The sequence below is a fragment of the Oryx dammah genome, unplaced genomic scaffold (genome assembly GCF_014754425.2).
Source record: "Oryx dammah isolate SB20612 unplaced genomic scaffold, SCBI_Odam_1.1 HiC_scaffold_17, whole genome shotgun sequence".
In the NCBI taxonomy this organism is placed as follows: domain Eukaryota; kingdom Metazoa; phylum Chordata; class Mammalia; order Artiodactyla; family Bovidae; genus Oryx; species Oryx dammah.
Genome location: NW_024070201.1, coordinates 7,006,792 through 7,026,722, shown reverse-complemented (window position 1 = coordinate 7,026,722; position 19,931 = coordinate 7,006,792). Strand labels below are relative to the sequence as shown.

The window sequence follows — 19,931 nt, the reverse complement described above, 5'->3', positions numbered from 1 at the left end:
AGTATTGGAGTGGGTTGCCATTTCCTTCTCCAACACACACATAGATTCTATCATAAAGGGAAAAAAAGCATTTTGATCTCCCTTAAATTTTTTATACTTGTTCAATGATTTATTGTTATCATTCACTCATCATACTTTCAGTTTAAGCAATTTCTTACTGCAAAATTATAAAATCCAACTTGAAGTGAAAGTATTAGTTGCTCAGTCATGTCCACCTCTTTGCGACCCCGTGGACTGTAGCCCACCAGGCTCCTCTTATCAATGGAATTCTCCAGGCAAGAATACTGGAGTATGTAGTCATTCCCTTTTGCAGGAGTTCTTCCGACTCAGGGACAAATCTGGGTCTCCTGCATCGCAGGCCGATTCTTTACCATCTAAGCCACCGGGGAAGCCCCAAATCCAACTTACACTGACCTATTTTTTTGAAAAATTTTATTGAGTTAATTATAATCAAAGGACAAAAGCTGCTTCTCTGTAATAAGTACCTACTAGTGTTTGTGATTTATAAAGCTTCAACTGAATCCTCCCAACAATTTTGTGTGATGGGTTGTACAACTTGATTGAGCCTATTTCGTCAATGAGGAAATTAAGGTTCAGAGAAGTTAAATGAATTGCTGAAGTGGCAGAGATGAGATGAGATCTCAGTCTTCTGACTACTTAGTTCAGTGCTCTCACTATATCAATATTATATCAATACTTAAGAGTATTCCTATTTTGTTAGCAGAGGTAACACACTTGGCTTAAAAACAAAACAAAATCGCAGCCCTCTTTGGCATTTGTGTTGCATGCAGTGGCCCTGGAACAGAGCTCTGGCTGATGAGATATAGTAACAGATGTTGGGAGGCACTTCTGAGGGTGGTGACCGATTCCTCTGGTGCCCAACTTTTCCTCTGCCCCCTTGCTTCTTCATGCCTGAATAGTGGGTATGATGTCTGGAGGTAAAGGTGTCATCTTGTATTTGACTACGATAAAAGTATCCAGGGGAATCGCAGAGACTCACTCCTGACAAGAACCCTGCATTGCCAATTCTGGAGAGTTAAATGAGAGGGGAGAAGACAACTGTCTTGCTTAAATCACCATGTTTATTATTATTATTATTATTATTATATGCAACTGAATGCAAGTCCCACCTAATACATTGCTCTTCTCCTAATTAGTTCACTCATAATTTCCTTCTGCCTTGTGCCCCTACTATGTGCCTGCTGCCAGAATGAATCAAAAGTCCTCATCATGAGGGATTCTGCCACTCCAAATTAGGCAGCTGATGTAGCTCTCAGGTACACTGCTCATTATAAACTGTGCTGACTGGAGCAGCCACTGAATTCTCAGGGAGCCTCTTTTGACAACCTCTTGATTACTGACAAATAACGCAGCTCTGCTAGGTGAGCATAATTGCCACCTGAGCTGTGGAGAATTATATTAATTATATCTCCATTGGGTCCCTGACAAGTTCCTCTGTTACTTTAATTTTTCCTTCTTTACATCACAATTCTATATTTTATCACCCCAAAGTACTCCAAATATATGTTTAATATCTGCCTTAAACAGCCCTGTAATTCTTTCTGCTGATGCGCTGGACACAGGCTTGCTTTAACTTCTCACTAGCAGATTCTTTGAGCCCTGCCAAACTGTTAACTCTTTAATGTGTCTACTGTTTCTTAAAATTGCTTCTGAATATTTGTCCTTCTCTCTGAGAAGATAAGCCAGATCATAAGTGTGGCCCCATATTTTCAAATGTGATCTTACCTGTTTTCTGTCAAGTGATAATTTTGAAAGGTCTTCATGACTTCCCAAAATTCCAAATTTCTTTCCTTCATTTCTCTTTTAACGATAGAGAGTAAAATGAATACAATCATTAATTATACATTGAGAACTGTAAGGTGAATTTCACTCTTCCTTCATCCCATATTCTAAAAGCCATCTGGTCTAATTTTCCAGCAAGTTTCTTTGAGAGGAACATATTCTTACTAGGGTCCTCCCTTTGGTGAATACGTTTGGACACTGAATTGTTTGGGGTTGCAGTTCTAACCACAAGTTACTAAGAGCGACATGCTTAGTAGCATGGAGTAAGGTGAGGGAAATTTTTGCTATTCAACCCATTGAGTTCTATAAGTTATACATCTGGGAGAGCACCAAAGATCATATATTTTTTCCAAAATTCCTATCCAAAATAATCGTCATACATTTAAAGAAAGCTTAAGAATTCTCAAAGCACTTTCACATATTTATTTTGATTAGATTTTCATGACATAGATATAACTGTAATTCCCATATTACAGGTGAGGAAATTGGAGCTCAGGGAGCTTAACTTGAGAATCCCAAGTAGTAAGATGCAAACCCAGCAGGAATTAAAATATTTCCTTTTTATTCAATAATAGAACCTTATAATTGCAAGGGACCTTTATGATCATTTGGCTCAGTTGCCCACCCAGTGCAGAAAATCTATAAAATCCTAATACTGGTCATCTCGCACTTATTGATTACTTAAAATGATAAGGAACTGACTATTTCATAAGAAAGCCCACCATTCTGTTGGACAGATCTTCATAAAAAGAATTTTTTACATAAAGCTAAAATTGAACTATTAGCAACTTTTGCCCATGGCCTCTTTTCCTATATTTGAAGAAAAAAATAAACAAATGTGTTTCCTCATTAAAATTCAGAATTGTAAAAAATATTCATTGTATTCCCCTTCAGTCTTCCTTCTAGAAGCAGCTGACTGCATCACTTATCTATGACATCATATCCAAATCTGTCTGCCTCCTGGCCCTCCTCTGGTGGCATCTAGTCTGTGCTCCTCCTGGATACAGAGTTCTGTTCCCTCGGAATTCCTGGCAGAGAATACCCTCCCCACCTCCGTGCAGTCCACATAGCGTTCCGCATGCTCCACGCATTCCTTAACCCTCTGATGGTTCTACTCCTTCATCAGGCACTAGACAGATCACTTCCATGGATTCTTAAGCTGGCCCTGCTTCATGAGATTACAGTTTCCAATTAGTACCCTTAGATAGATCTTTCTTGATGTAATGCCAAGCCTCATCTCCCATATTACATGTGAGCAATTGATTTCTGAAGTTCTCTGTGTAGAACTTAAGAGTCTGTCAGTGTCCTCGAAGTCATAATCAGCTAGCTGTATAAGTTGAAGGTGAAAAAAAAAAAAAATTGAAGCTGCATAAGCTGAGGTATATAACTACACCCAGCTGTATAAATTGAAGGCAAAGGGAGGGACATGTAGCTACAACAGGAAAAATGCACCCCAGAATACCTCTCCCTTTTAATACCCGCTCTGGAAAATGTGACACATTATTGTAGCTACATTTCATGGATTTTTCTTATATTTTTTAGTAAAAAATGTTCAGTGTGCTCCTAATAAACAGACAAAAGCCAAAGGACTGCTCTGAGCTAACTGACTACATTTGGGAATGGATGGGCATGTCATCACAAACTGCTTCTTTATAAAGGGATGTGGTATCGTGCTTATCATGGTTTTAGTGTTTAAAAACATAATTTCAAATTATTAAGTCAAATCACCTTGTTCATTTCTGCATCCTCCTGGAAACCTTTTTTATGGCCCTGGAACAATTCAGAAATCCATTTCTTAAGCCTCAATAAGAGATAAAACAGGGACTTTGGACTTGGCACCAGGTTGAAGGGAACAGGAAGAGTTCTTCCCTCCTCAAAGTAAGAAAACCAAAGTTTGGCCCTTGCGAATTTCCATTCCACATCAGCATCATCCTATACAAACAAATATGACAGTTCAGCAAGGAAATGCATAAACAGAATTACTGGGATGCTTCTGACATTGTGTGGCTAGGTGGAAGTAATGTTACCTACAACAATCTCAGACCCCAAACACCACCCCAAGATATTCTCAAAAATGTTAAGGTACTATTCACACACTCTTAGGAAAGAAACTTTAGGAAAATTTACTTAAAATTTTATCATTCTTACAGATCTCAAAACTTGCATGTATTTATAAATACACTGAAAGTTATAAAGCTATTTTCCTATACTCTGAAAAACACAATGAAAAATTATTCACTCTTATATTTTGCAACAGATCACTGCTTTGATGAATTTGGGACACACACCAAGATTCTTGGAATAAAAATCACTCTAAATTTGAGAAAAAGTCAATTTTGAACATCACTTAAAGCAAGATTTGGAGAATAGTGGTATCCATAAGCAATAATTTTTAAATGAAATACAAATTTGTGCTGATATAGTGTCTCTAAGAATTTATAAATAATAATACTAAATCATACAACATTTCTCATCCGTATTCCTTACTATCCTAACACACCCATAGATGTTGTGCTTGGAAGCAAAGGATTATTTTCTGATTACTACATACAAAGAATATAAAAAATATAAATTTTTTATAAAATATATAAAGAAGTATATAAAAAGGTAAAGAACAGATAGAAAGTAGTCTATAGCATCATCACCATTGCTGAATTGATCCCTGGAAAAGTTAAAACATATACCACATATTATACAAATGTATAGAGATTATACCTCAATTTCCTGGAATGAACTGTTGATCATTGCAATTAACATGTTTAGCAAAACAATGACCATCGTAACGTTATAGACTCCATAAAGAACATAACCGATGTTTTCAATGAATTTGTGATTATAGTTGATGACCACTGATTTCACTTCAGAAAGTCCAAATATAGCCCAAAACAGTGTTTTAAAACTCTCTTCCACTCTAGGTAAAAAGAAAGAAATAAAGGAGATGATAAAGCATACAAATGAATGACAATGATACCATAATGAAAGCAAGCTGATTTAATGTCTGAAAATTATTAGATATTCATGAGAAAATTCTTCACTTCCCTGAGCCTCAGTTTTCTTTTTTGTAAAATGGGTACAATAACTATTTTCAGGATTGTTGCAAGGATAAGGGAATATTTTGCATATGAAGCACACAACTCACTATCTGGCACATAATAAGTGCTCAATAAATGCTAACATAACTTCAAAGCACAGACATTAACACTTAAATAATCCATAGTTTTGGTAAAGAAAATATTAAGTGTATTAATAAAAATAATGTAATATGTAATTTATAATTTATATATGTAATGTAATAATGTAATTTATAGTCCTTTTGTGTCTTCTGCTCATCTACACTTCTGATATCCAATAAAGAGATAATGGTATGTGTCTTAAGGTGTCTTAAGGAAAATATGACAATATAAACATAGTGTTACTAAAATCACTGACATGTCTTAGGAATTTCAATGCATTATGCATAATTATTAACCAAAATGAAGCTCCTCTGCTTAGGTCAGTTGGTTCAATTTCTCTGATAAACTGAACTTTACAGAATATGAATAATAGGTTATGCTTCGATCAGTACTTCTCATTGTAACATTTTTTGGTTGTTCTTCAGTTGCTCAGTCGTGTCTGACTCTTTGTGACCCCATGAACTGCAGCGTGCCAGGCTTCCCTGTCCTTCACCATCTCCCAGAGTTTGCTCAAACTCATGTTCATTGAGTCAGTGATGCCATCAGTCTTTCCTAGCCTCAAGGTCTTTTCCGATGAGTCAGCTCTTTGCATCAGGTGGCCAAAGTATACATGAATACCTAGTATTTGAGTAATTTATTCCAAACATACTTTATAAAAGACATGTATCCATGGTGAACATAAGTTAAAACCCTTGTTGCTGCTCTAACTCAGATTGATTTTGGAAGCAGCCATTTTCGTAGGGCCCCAGGAGTCTGAACTGAGCAGAACACCACAGTGAGGAGCACAGATGCTAGGGTCAGTGGACAAGAGACTATGTCCTGGCTTTTCTACATACTAGCAGCTATGAGATGCTCAGCATGTCATTTAACTTCGCTGAGCTTCAGTACCTTTTTGTGTGAAACAGAAATAATAAGATGATGTGTGTGAGGTAGCTCCTGGCCCTAAAATTGTTAACTAACTATTATTACTTACTATTAGAAAGATTGCCTACATTGTTGAGTTCTTATAACACATTTAAAACTTTTCTCATAATGCTAAAGAGTAACTGGAAATAATACCTTTACTAAAACATTATTTATCCCACTGTTGCATATGAACACTATTAGGCTAAAGTTTAATTGACAATCATCATGATTAAAAGAACCAAAAACACCTACGTTGTGAAGGCTTCGTTTTGCTTTGCACCAATGTAGTAGGAATAGAGGTTGAACATTCCAATCATAAAGGCCACAAACACCATGATGAATATGACCATGAACTTGAAGATATCTTTTACCGTTCTTCCAAGTGATATCTGCAGAGGTCCAAAGCTTTCATTTGCTGGTAAAATGTAGGCTATTCTGGAGAAACTTAAAACTACAGCAATTGCATAAAGACCTTCAGATATAATTTGAGGATCAGAGGGGTCCCACTTTATCCTGGCTAGGAGAAAGGAAAGACAAAAGTTATGGTGAGTTTATTTACATTTTTTACTTGGGACTTTCCTGGTAGCTCAGATGGTAAAGAATCTGTCTGCATTGCAAGAGACCTGGGTTTGATCCCTGGGTCAGGAAGATCTCCTGGAGAAGGAAACTTTTTACTTAGGTAAACAAAATGCACTGGTCATAGCAAGCACCCTCTTCCAACAACACAAGAGAAGACTCTACACATGGCATCACCAGATGGTCAACACCAAAATCAGATTGATTATATTCTTTGCAGCCAAAGATGGAGAAGCTCTATACAGTCAGCAAAAACAAGACCAGGAGCTGACTGTGGCTCAGAGCATGAATTCCTTATTGCCAAATTCAGACTTAAATTGAAGAAAGTAGGGAAAACTGCTAGACCATTCAGGTATGACCTAAATCAAATCCATTATGATTATACAGTGGAAGTGAGAAATAGATTTAAGTGCCTGATGAACTATGGAGTGAGGTTCGTGACATTGTACAGGAGATAGGGATCAAGACCATCCCCATGGAAAAGAAATGCAAAAAAGCAAAATGGCTGTCTGGGCAGGCCTTACAAATAGCTGTGAAAAGAAGAGAAGCGAAAAGCAAAGGAGAAAAGGAAAGATATAAGCTTCTGAATGCAGAGTTCCAAAGAATAGCAACAAGAGATAAGAAAGCCTTCTTCAGTGATCAATGCAAAGAAATAGAGGAAAACAACAGAATGGGAAAGACTAGAGATCTTTTCAAGAAAATTAGAGATACCAAGGGAACATTTCATGCAAAGATGGGCTCGATAAAGGACAGAAATGGTATGGACCTAACAGAAGCAGAAGATATTAAGAAGAGGTGGCAAGAATACACAGAAGAACTGTACAAAAAAGATCTTCATGACCCGGATAATCACGATGGTGTGATGACTCATCTAGAGCCAGACATCCTGGAATGTGAAGTCAAGTGGGCCTTAGAAAGCATCACTACGAACAAAGCTAGTGGAGGCGATGGCATTCCAGTGGAGTTGTTTCAAATCCTGAAAGATGATGTTGTGAAAGTGCTGCACTCAATATGCCAGCAAGTTTGAAAACTCAGTAGTGGCCACAGGACTGGAAAAGGTCAGTTTTCATTCTAATCCCAAAGAAAGGCAATGCAAAAGAGTGCTCAAACTACCGCACAATTGCACTCATCTCAGATGCTAGTAAAGTAATGCTCAAAATTCTCCAAGCCAGGCTTCAACAATATGTGAACCGTGAACTTCCTGATGTTCAAGCTGGTTTTAGAAAAGGCAGAGGAACCAGAGATCAAATTGCCAACATCCGCTGGATCATGGAAAAAGCAAGAGAGTTCCAAAAAAACATCTATTTCTGCTTTATTGACTATGCCAAAGCCTTTGACTGTGTGGATCACAATAAACTGTGGAAAATTCTTAGAGAGATGGAAGTACCAGACCACCTGACCTGCCTCTTGAGAAATCTGTATGCAGGTCAGGAAGCAACAGTTAGAACTGGACATGGAACAACAGACTGGTTCCAAATAGGAAAAGGAGTACGTCAAGGCTGTCTATTGTCACCCTGCTTATTTAACTTATATGGAGAGTACATCATGAGAAACGCTGGACTGGAAGAAACACAAGCTGGAATCAAGATTGCTGGGAGAAATATCAATAACCTCAGATATGCAGATGACACCACCCTTATGGCAGAAAGTGAAGAGGAACTCAAAAGCCTCTTGATGAAAGTGAAAGAGGAGAGTGAAAAAGTTGGCTTAAAGCTCAACATTCAGAAAACGAAGATCATGGCATCTGGTCCCATCACTTCATGGGAAATAGATGGGGAAACAGTGGAAACAGTGTCAGACTTTATTTTGGGGGGCTCCAAATTCACTGCAGATGGTGAAAGCAGCCATGAAATTAAAAGACGCTTACTCCTTGGAAGAAAAGTTATGACCAACCTAGATAGTATATTCAAAAGCAGAGACATTACTTTGCCAACTAAGGTCCATCTAGTCAAGGCTATGGTTTTTCCAGTGGTCATGCATGGATGTGAGAGTTGGACTGTGAAGAAGGCTGAGTGCCAAAGAATTGATGCTTTTGAACTGTGGTGTTGGAGAAGACTCTTGAGAGTCCCTTGGACTGCAAGGAGATCCAACCAGTCCATTCTGAAGATCAGCCCTGGGATTTCTTTGGAAGGAATGATGCTAAAGCTGAAACTCTAGTACTTTGGCCACCTCATGTGAAGTGTTGACTCATTGGAAAAGACTCTGATGCTGGGAGGGATTGGGGGCAGGAGGAGAAGGGGACGACAGAGGGTGAGATGGCTGGATGGCATCACGGACTCGATGGACGTGAGTCTGAGTGAACTCTGGCAGTTGGTGATGGACAGGGAGGCCTGGTGTGCTGCCATTCATGGGGTCGCAAAGAGTCACACACAACTGAGCGACTGAACTGAACTGAACTTCTTTTCTAGGATAGAAATATAATTACATTAGCAATCCAGTTCCTAATGGAGCTTCTTTAAGTGTCAGGTATATTTCAGCCTCTGAATTTACAAAGAAAATTACCCCCTGGTTTGCTGGCAGTTTTCCATAATAGTATAGCTTAATGGTTGAGAGTACAAACCATGGAGCTGGCTTATGTAACCACTCCAATATTCTTGCCTAGAGAATTGCACGGACAGGAGAGTGGTGGGTTGTAGTCTGTAGGGTCGCAGAGAGTTGGACACAATTCAAGCAACTTACCACACATTCTGCATGCATCTATCTATCTAAAATCAACTAGAAGAACTATTACAAATTATTTATCTTATTAATAGTTTTATTTTCCCATCTTTAAAAATGACATACTGTTTATACCCTATCATCTGTTGTGAGAATTTAGTATGTCAACATACATTCACTATTTAGAAAGTGCTTGGCACTAGCTAAATAGTAGCATTTACTATTTAATCTTAAACTATAATAAAAGAAAATAAGGCCCTAGTAAATGATATCATTATTTAGTCTTAAACTATAATTACACTATAAAGTAATTTGGGGCCTGTGCAGTACTTGTAGTTATTTAAACTTACTAAGGTAATTTATATTGGTCATTCAAGTCTATTTTTATCATAGAATGTAGTAATTATTCATTTATGAATTTTTCTGACATTATTACATCAGAACATCAAAAATCTAATTAAGAAGCCATTATGAAGAAAAATGCAAAGCAGTGTGTAACAGAGAGGAAAAATATAGTTATAAATTTGTATTTGCTTATTTGCTGAGAAGTAGAATTAGGAACAATAAAGTAATAAAAGCAGTTTCTTTTTATATAGCACCTTGAATATAAGTACAGTATATAAATAGTTTGACTTGTAACATTCCATATATTAAAAATTTTCTTATAAAATAATGGCTATATTCCCTGTGCTGTACAATGTATCCTTGTATAAAAGCCCTACGTATGCTCTAAAAATTGTTAAGTATGAAAATATTAAAGAGAAATAATAAAAAAGAAATCCCTATGTGATACAGTCAATAAAACTCATAGAGATATCAACCGTATGTTAACTGACATCTTATCAGAGGAGGACTTGAAGTAAGTAGTCAAAGAGAATCTGGTTTTCTCACCCTAGGTTTCTAAGCAATAACTGAACCTAATTCTGGTCCTTAGTCACTATCCTCCTGGGGAGGTAGAGTGACTTATCTGATTGCTAAACTGGGGTGGAATCTGAGCATACTGGACTCAGCTCTGCCCTCTTTATCTTGGGAATTTCCTTCGATCTTCCATGGAGGACTCTCACATGATCAGATACCTGCTACCATACCCCCCTTTGGGTATGACTGCCCTGTCCATGGCTGCCTGGAAATTGGAGGATACATCTGCCTAAGCCTGGGGTTCAGTATTGCTGAGCCAGTTGACTAATAAACTCAGAATTATATCATCCACGCTAAACTTTGTCAGTATTAAAGGTGATGATTTGACCTAATGTTGGCTCTTTGTTTTATTTTTTTCATCTAGTTCAAAGGCTTCCCTAATGGCTCAGCAGGTGGGTTCTATCCCTGGGTCAGGAAGATCCACTGGAGGAGGAAATGGCAACCTTCTCCAACATTCTTGCCTGAAAAATCCCATGACAGAGAGCCTGGTGGGCTACAGTCCAATGGGTTGCAAAGAGTTGGACACGACTGAGTGACTAAGCACAGCATAGCACTAGTTCAAAGTCTGGGTGAGAAAAAGGGGTGCTGTTTATTGGGAGCCTTCGATGATTCACTTGCTTTCAAATAGTTTATATGGCTTAAACAGAAGTGGTACTTAAATGTGTACTATTTTTAATAAACAAGAAAAAAATAAATCCACAACATAATACAAGCATTCTCAATGAAGTTTGGTGGTTAGCCAATTAATCCCAGAGATAAGGGGAGATGATTCTTGTTATTGAGAGGTTTTCTGCCAGAAGAAATATCAGGAAAGAAGTAGAAAGCATAATAAAAGATATAGATAATCTGAAGAAGCTGGAAACTGACCAATAATTTTATGAGAACTGAATAACCACCAAACTGCTACTGATGTGTTCCTTTTTTTTCTTTCATCATTTTATTTATCTAAAAAATTTAAATAAATTTTTATTAAAGTACAGTTGAATCACAATGCTGTATTAGTTCCTGCTATATAGCAATGAGAATCAGTTATATGTATGTATACCCACTCTGTTTTAGATTCTTTTCCCATGTAGGTCATTGCAGAGTATTGAGTAGAGTTCCCTGTGCTATACAGTAGGTACTTATTAGTTATCTATTTTATATATAGTAGTGTGTATATGTCAATTCCAATCTCTCTCGTGTTTATCCCTCCCCTCCCTTCCCTCTTGGTAACCATAGGCTTGTTTTCTACATCTGTGACTCTATTTCTATTTTGTAAATAGGCTCATTTGTACCTTTTTTTTTAAGATCCTGCATACAAATGATATCATATAAATTCTGCATTTTATAAACATATTGACTGAGTACTGTAAACTCACCCAAATTGTAGTATTTCACATTGTCTCCCAGTGTGACTTTTGTTAAATCCTTTAAAGTATCATTTGCATCAATGATGCTCTGTGCTTTGGAAGCATGCCAAAATGCCATGAATCTTGCAATGAATGAAGCTGCAAAGATTGCCAGCATTCCAAAATCGAGCATATTCCACAACTCAAACAAGTACTCCTTGGGGCCTTGAGTCCAAATTTCTTTACATTCAGCCCATATCATGCCTGTATGGGAAAGAGGTTAAAATAGGGGTAAAAATCCAATTTCATTCCAGCCTTAGTTTTCAACAAAACAAATTTAAAAGGTCTCAGGCTGACATTCAAAACCCTTCAAAATATGACCTCATTTTGCCCATTCAGCCATAATTATCCTGTCCCTACAAATCCTATAGTCCAAAAATATCAGTGCATTATCATAAAGCAATTTGACAAAGTTCATTAAGGGTATTCAAACAGCAAACATGACTTGATCCATTAATTCTGTACATAAGATGTTCATTATAGGATTCTTTATAATAAAAAAGTATGTAAACACACCAATACTAACATCCTCAAACTAGAAGTAATCATGGGACTTTCACAAATAGACTATTATGTAGCCATTTCATATGATATTTTAATTACCATGGAATAGTGTCCACAAGAATGTGCCCCACAGGCCTCCAAATACAGGAATTCAACTGGCCATGGGCCAATGCTGCAGCACTCTGAAGACTATAGACACTTTTGCCCTAAGGCTATGCTTCCCATGGGCTGCTCCTCACCAGTGACTGAGGGCACCCCTTCTTGGGAGTCATGGGACTCCTCCGATGGCTGACCTCGGCTCAAGGATCTCTTGACAGACTTTTCAAACTTTCTTTAGACAGAACGGAGATCTAGAGTGCTTCTGTCCTACGTTCCTTCCCTCTCTCCTGCCCTCAACATCAACCTTGCATCGCAGTCTTACAGCCCTTGCAGGTTTCTTCAGCTCCCTCCCATTTCTCTCACATAGAATTTCCCTTAATAAAATTGTTGCATGTTAAATTCTGTCTTTGCATATGCTTCTTGGAGGACCTAGACTAATACACAATGGGAAATGTTTATGTCATAAACATTCTAGCATGCCAAGTAAATATTTTATATATTCTATGATATTATGTTTAAAACAGCACAGTAAAAGACTAGACAGAATTACAGGAGTATAGTAGTAGCAGTAGTTTCTTCATGGCAGAATTATTAATAATGTTGCACATCCACTCTAAAACTTAGTGTATTACTTAGGAGCACAGGTTTTGGAATCAGACACCATGGCATCACTGATGCAATGAACATAAACTTAGGCAAACTCTGGGAGATGGTGAGGGACAGGGAGGCCTGGCGTGCTGCAGTCCATGGGGTCACAAAGAGTCGGACATGGCTGGGTGCCTGAACAGTCACAGTCATCCATTTGTTAGCTGTGCAATCTTTGGCAACTTACTGAAACTTTCTAAAACTCAGCTTGCAAAATGGGGATGATAGTAGTTTGTACCTGCTTCATAGGATGGTTATGAGACTTAAATAACATATGAAAAATGCATAGCACAGTGTCTGGCACTTGAAAATATAACTAATACTTATTGAGAATTTACTATTTCAGATTTTCTATGTCTGGCATATATTTTCTTTATTAAAAAAAAGTAACTTTACCCCTATTATCTTTAAGATATCCTAATCTCTGATGTCCTGTCTCCTCCTAGAGCCATCTGGAGAAACACAACCTAAACACCAACAATTCCTCAAAGTCTACTTCCATCAAGAAGTCTCCAGGGTCCCCTAGTTGAAATTAATCTTCTGCCCTTTCTGTCACTAATCACCTTCCCCAAATCCCATATTTGTCATGAACTTGTATCACAGAACCTATGTGAATGATTGTGAAGCCCTGTAGGGGTTTTAAAAAGCCATGCTCTCTGTCCTTCCAACAGCTTGTGCATGCATGCTAAGTCACTTCAGTTGTATCTGACTCTTTTCGACCCCATAGACTGTACCCTGCCAGGCTCCTCTGTCCACGGTATTCTCCAGGTAAGAATACTGGAGTGGGTTTCCATGCCCTTCTCCAGGGGATTGTCCCTAACCCAGGAATCAAACCTGTGTCTCCCGTGTCTCCTGAATTGGCAGGCAGGTTCTTTACTACTAGCACCACCTGGGAATCCCCTTCTAACAGCTTAACTGTACTTTTCTCAAAATCAGCATTCAATGTATCACACAACTTACTTATTTTGAAATTATTCCAAATATAGAGAAGGCTGGGATTGAATTCATATATACTTCAGTGGATCAAATTTATTAATAAAATAGGAAACACTGCATGTGTCCACTCATGCACACACACGTGCACATGTGCACACCCATAAACTGTGAGCAGGAGTGAAAAAATCTGAGGGCAGTCTTTGTGTGGATGTTGTCCCTGGGTTCCCACCAGCTTCCTCAATAGGAAACAAGGGTAGTTTAGTGTAGCTGAAAGACGGATTACTGGGGGTTTTAAATTCATATAGTCTAGTTGTTTTCAAAGCTTTTCTCCTTCTTCCCAATTCTCCTCCATCTTCTCTCTCTTTAAGGGGTACATTTCTTGGTAAAAATGATATCTTCCCAAAGCTTATAAAAGATAAAACAGATACAGCAAACCATTCTGTTTGAAGGAAGAATTTCCATGTTATGTTTTCTGGGGACCCCCAGGCGTTGCCAAGCAGAGTTCGAAATCCTCCATCCAGTCTAATTTCTCCACAAGCAGACAACTCCTCCACAGGGTGGAGCCTCTGCTTGAATAGGTCCTGAATTACTCCTACTGAAGACTGCCCATCCCATTGTTGACTTTGCAGGAAGTATCCCTTCACTGTGAACCTGTCAGTACTAATTCTGCCCTCAAGAGAATGAATCTGCTCCCTCCACCTTTAAATTCCTTAAAATTTTAAAAAAAGCAAAAACACTTGTGCATTCATTAAATTTATTCTTCTAAAGAAGAGGTGGGTTTCCCATGAAGTGAATGAAATTTAAACTCTAGGATGCCTTATTTGCCCAGGATCCTCCAAAGTCTCTGTTTTGTCTTCTTTTTCTCTAAATGGGGCCCTCCAAAAAACTAAATTTCAGGCTTCACAATCCCTAGGTCCCACCCTACCTCCCACCCTCCAGAGTAAGTTTCTCCAGTCCCAACAGGGGCTTTTCTGTGGAGAAGCCACTCACTTTTCTGACGGCTTTCCACTTGGAATGCTCCCTATTTTGCCAATTGCCCGCAGCTGTGGTCTAGACAGAGTGCGGCTCAAGGACATAATTACAGCCCTTGCCTGCAGTCCTTGCATTTCCTTCCTCCGCGCTCACACTGGACATTAGGCTAAAACTGCTGCTTAAGACCTTTTCCTGTGAAGTGTCATCAAGCACATCTCCCCCTCCCTGTGTTCCTGCTACCCTTCTCATTTCTCTTGTTTTGAGCTCGCCATTCTGTCAAGATCTCCTGAAATGCAGATTCCATCATTCAGCTTTTCAACTTTTCACTAAAAATTATATCAATTTGCTTGCTGTGACCAATAATGTCAGTCTTTTCCTTCAAACCAGCTAGCATCAGACCTAAGTAGCCCACTTAATGATTATTTTCAGAAGGTACAACAACTTTCAAGAAAACTCAAGAAGAAAAATAAATATCAGTGTTAGAAAATGAACCAGGAGCCTAACACATGCTACAAAGTACCAGTTGTCCATTCTGAGTTGTTCATTGTTTTCCCTTTAAATGAACACTGAGATCATCTCCAAATCTCAAATATAATGCTTATTGGCCCAGTTGTTCCAAGGAAAATGCTTTTATTCATAAAATTAAAAGTTAACATTCTTGGTTTAGGTTTCCAGGTGAAAAAAGAAAAACTTTTAATGCTTATATTAAAATATTAGTATGAGAAGAGTAAATAATGTTTGATAAAGAATAAGATGAACATGGATGCACATGTATATATGGCTGAGTCCTTTTACTGTTTACCTGAAACTATCACAACCTTGTTAACTAGCTATGCCCCAATACAAAATAGAAAGTTTAAAATAAGAAAAAGAATAAAATGAACATTCATTATATCTAATCCCCTTACATAAAATTAAATGCTTTCAAAGTTTAACCTTGAATGAAAGAGTCGTATCTTGATTAATATCTTTTCAGTAGGAAATATGAAACATAACTCTTAATGAAGAGTTTAATAATAATCATAGCCATTTGAAATTTCTTAGACATTTCCAATGTGCCAAGTACTATATTATGTATGTTACACATACTAACATGCACAAAATATGATGGCATATAGGCATTTAGCTTAAGATAAAGGCAATGTCCAAATGATCATTCCTATTTTAAATCAGATATTCAAAGTGAGATATTTCTTAGAGCTTTATAGCATAAGACAAACCAATTAAATTAGAAAAGAAAAAGTGGACAATCAAACTCTTCTTTATTGAAGGTTTACCTTAGTAATGCAATTCACATGTTAAGACACTGTATTTCTCCTTGGAACATAAACAGGAAATAAAGTGATGCAGAAGTTTTGAATAACTCTCAATGCTGTTGAATTACCTCATATGCACATAAAATGCTCATAAGGTAATTTGTATAGTGCTTCATAACATTTCAATTGATTATCCTATCAGCCCCAGAATAAGGAAGCCAAGATGATATCCCTTGCCACATAAGTGACATAAAACCGACTGCAGATGCTTCTCCAGATCACCAGGGGAGAACCAAGCTCACGGACTGCCAGCGGTTTTGGATAAAGATTCCTTGAGCTCTCTTCTCACATCCTTCTCCACATATCTACCCTGCAGGACTTCCTGCATAGTCGGGACCTTATGGAGACAGCTGAAACTTTGTCCACAGCCTGGCTTCTCTCTGGGGTTGCATTTCCTATTACTTAGTAGACATCTTCACCTGGAAATTCCATGGCACTTCGAAGTCAATCTCAAGCAAAATTCCTTACCAGCTTTTCATTCTCCCAGTCTCAATCCTTATCTTCCCTGTGTATTCTTCCTCTTAGAGACTTGCAGTCAGCACCTTAACCCAAGGCAGAATCCACAGCTCTCCCTTTCCACGTGCAATACATTACCAGGTTTTTTGAAGAGTATCTTTTACAAAGCTCTCAAGTCCTTTCCTCACTCCCTCACCTCTGGCCCCACATTCCACACATGGATCACTTCAGTTGTCTCTCAGCCTCCTGACCCGCCTTCTCAAAGCCACCCTCTATCTCACAGCCAACTGCGTTTTATAAAAGGTGATTACAGCACCAATAGCTGAAAATCAGCCTCTGACCATGTCTCCTCCCCTCTCTCCCATCACTCACATACATAAATGAGCCTGTGTTATAGCTGAGCCTAACACATGACTTGGCAAATGAGGTGCCAAGTGTGGACCTAGTTCCACATCTTTGCCTTCAGCATTTTGATTCATGCCTCATAGTGTCCTTCAGTTCAGTTCAGTCACTCAGTCGTGTCTGACTCTTTGCAACCCCATGAACCGCAGCACGCCAGGCCTCCTTGTCCATCACCACCCAAACTCATGTCCATTGAGTCAGTGATGCCATCCAACCATCTTATCCTCTGTCATCCCCTTCTCCTGCCCTCAATCTTTCCAAGCATCAGGGTCTTTTCAAATGAGTCAGCTCTCCTCATCAGGTGGCCAAAGTACTGGAGTTTCAGCCTCAACATCAGTCCTTCCTTACCTCCCCATAAACAGTAGGATTAACATGCCCTTATCTTCAAAGTCTCAGATTGAATGTACTGTTTAGGGAGACCTTCTCTGCCCCTTCTACATCCCACCCACTCAGATTTAGGTGCCCAATCTGTGTATGTTCATAACCCTCTAATAGCTCCTCAGTAATATTATTTGTCACATAGTTTTCTTTATTGATTTACTTGTTGACCTGCCTGCCCCCTTCCAGCAGACTTAACTTCCTTGACTATAAGGACTACATTTTATTCACATTATTATCCTCAATAGGTAATAGCTACTGAGTCTATTCATTTATAAATATCCAATTGAAATATCTTTTATTTTCATTATATTTAATGTCAGGCAATATGGATGACTAATTATAAAGACAGCCTAGTAATTGAGACTGCATTCTCTCTGTTTCACTTTCCATCTGGGAGACCTAAACCCATAGTGTAGACGTTATTATTATATGATAGATTAGACCACTAAGGCACAAAGACAGTGTGTAATGTGATGGATGTAAAATGATCTGAACAGTTCTTAGTACATAACAAATGTTCAATAGATGTGAGTGGCTAGGACCTTCTGTTCCTATTAAATTCCAACATAAAATCATACGGTTATTTTTAAGCTTGAAGTCACAGCTGTCCCAAAATATGAACGGCAGTTTTTCATCACTGGCAAGGTTTGATTCATACTATCCTGTTCATTTTCTTCCTGGGTTTTTCTTGGAACTCTAAAAAGCTTGTGGCATGTGAGAGAACTGTGGTACTGAAAATGAACCCTAGATAACTTCACTTTAAAAACAAAATCATGTTGTGCAGAGCATTGTATTATGCTGCATACATTTATATAACTGACATGTGAGAGAATAGGTGTCATTCAGTCCTATTGCTATGGCTGCAAAAATAAATGATGAGAGAAAGTCAGTCTTTACCTATTACCCAGGAGATAATGAGCATCTCCATCCATGAGAAGCAGGATGTTTTCATCCTGAACAGCTGTTTTGCATGATCTGTGCTGGTTTCATTAGGAAGGATTTTGGTGCCTTCGAATCTGTCAGCTGCATTCATGACTAGCAGTCCCAGAAAAATGGTGAAGGAGGCAGCATGTGCCACAAACTTCATGAATGGTCCACGCATTATCTTCCCCATCTGCCACAAAACACACCAAAAGAATGATGAGTGCATTTTGCAAAACACACATGTCTATACACAAGAACAAACATCTGTGCAGTCCAGTGTTTATGTACATTTATAACTGATAATAGAAAAATAATCCTTTATGCTAATATAAAATTTTGTCTCATTGCTCATCTACATATGCTGATATTTGGGATTGATAGTTAAATAAATTCAGTTCTATAAAATAATATTTAAGTTCTTAAAATATATGTGATACTGACAAAATACTTTATTAGTATAATAACAAAAGGCAGAGCAGAGTATCACAATTATTCATAAAAAACAAACTAATTTAGTGGGCATGAAGTATTGAGGAAGCAGCAATGAAAATATTAAACTGAATCTACTTTGCTATGTATACACCCTTGGTTGATATTTGCCTTCCGGGCTTTCCAGGTGGCATTAGTGGTAAAGAATCTGCCTGAAAATGCAAGAGACACAGGAGACGTGGGTCCAACCTCTGGGTCAGGAAGATCCCCTGGAGAAAGAAATGGCAACCCACTCCAGTATTCTTGCCTGGAGAATCCCATGGACAGAGGGACAGAGGAGCCTGGCAGGCTACGGCCAACAGGATCACAAAGAGTCAGACACAACTGAAGTGACTTAGCACTAGCACTGTCTGCATATGTATTTCAGTGATGTGGGTGCTAAGAACTGACTCATTAGAACAGACCCTGATGCTGGAAAAGATTGAAGGCGGGAGGAGAAGGGGACAACGGAGGATGAGATGGTTGGATGGCATCATCGACTCATGGACATGAGTTTGAGTAAACTCCAGGAGTTGATGATGGACAGGGAGGCCTGGTTTGCTGCAGTCCTTGAGGTCACAAAGAATCGGATACGACTGAGTGACTGAACTGAACTGTTGTGGGTGTGGGTCAGGCTTCAAGTGATATTGTATGTTGGAGATGCTGTAAGTGAGCAGAAGTCAGGAGGAGAGGACGCCCAGCAAAGGGCAAGACAGGAGGGTAAGTCCTGTCATGCACTGGACCAACGTCCTGGAATGACCCTGCATGAAAGTCCAACATTTTAGGTTCAGGTTCCAGTTTCATTCCCTCATTAGCAATGAGTGAACTTCCTAAATTATGTGAAAATCAGAGTCTTCATTTGAAATATGCAGACCATAAAGCTCCCGTGCATCAATAGTGCAGGAATCATTCCCATCTGAGATGCACACATTCTAGTCAGAGCAGAGGGGTGGTGTGTGCCCAAGATGTGTCTCAGGGGCTCTTTGCACCCCTGGAATGGTAAACAAAACTCAGTACACACATGGAAGGATATTTTTTTCATAGGAGAGGGCTCATAGCTTTCAACAGCTTTTTAAGTTAACTGATTATTACAGAAAAATATAGAAATTAACAAAATACAGAAATTAATACCACCACCACTTATCCAGTACTAAGTACTGTTTTAAGTGCTTTATTAATTACATGTAACTGTTACAACAATACAAAGGGGTATATGCTGCTGAAATGCCCATTTTACAGATGAAAAAAAAGAGGAAGCAAGGTCCAGAAACTAGCTCCTTAAGTGGTAGAGGTGGAATTTGAACTCCGGTATACTTGGGGCTTCTCGGGTTGCTCAGCTGGTAAAGAATCTGCCTGCAATGCAGGAGACCTCGGTTCAATTCCTGGGTTAGAAAGTTCCCCTG

The 19,931-nt window shown here is 38.5% G+C and overlaps 1 protein-coding gene across 1 annotated transcript in view; it reads right to left on the bottom strand.

The window, feature by feature from the left end:
• Positions 1-19,931, bottom strand: part of TRPC6 (transient receptor potential cation channel subfamily C member 6) — a 158,046-nt gene that overhangs the window by 12,932 nt on the left and 125,183 nt on the right. Inside the window, exons 5-10 of the mRNA XM_040257870.1 lie at positions 18,034-18,250; positions 11,396-11,629; positions 6,135-6,399; positions 4,519-4,714; positions 3,532-3,735; positions 1,747-1,821 (exon numbers count right to left, since the gene is read on the bottom strand). Of these exons, the coding sequence (XP_040113804.1) occupies positions 1,747-1,821; positions 3,532-3,735; positions 4,519-4,714; positions 6,135-6,399; positions 11,396-11,629; positions 18,034-18,250 (1,191 nt within the window). The remainder of the gene's footprint in view (positions 1-1,746; positions 1,822-3,531; positions 3,736-4,518; positions 4,715-6,134; positions 6,400-11,395; positions 11,630-18,033; positions 18,251-19,931) is intronic.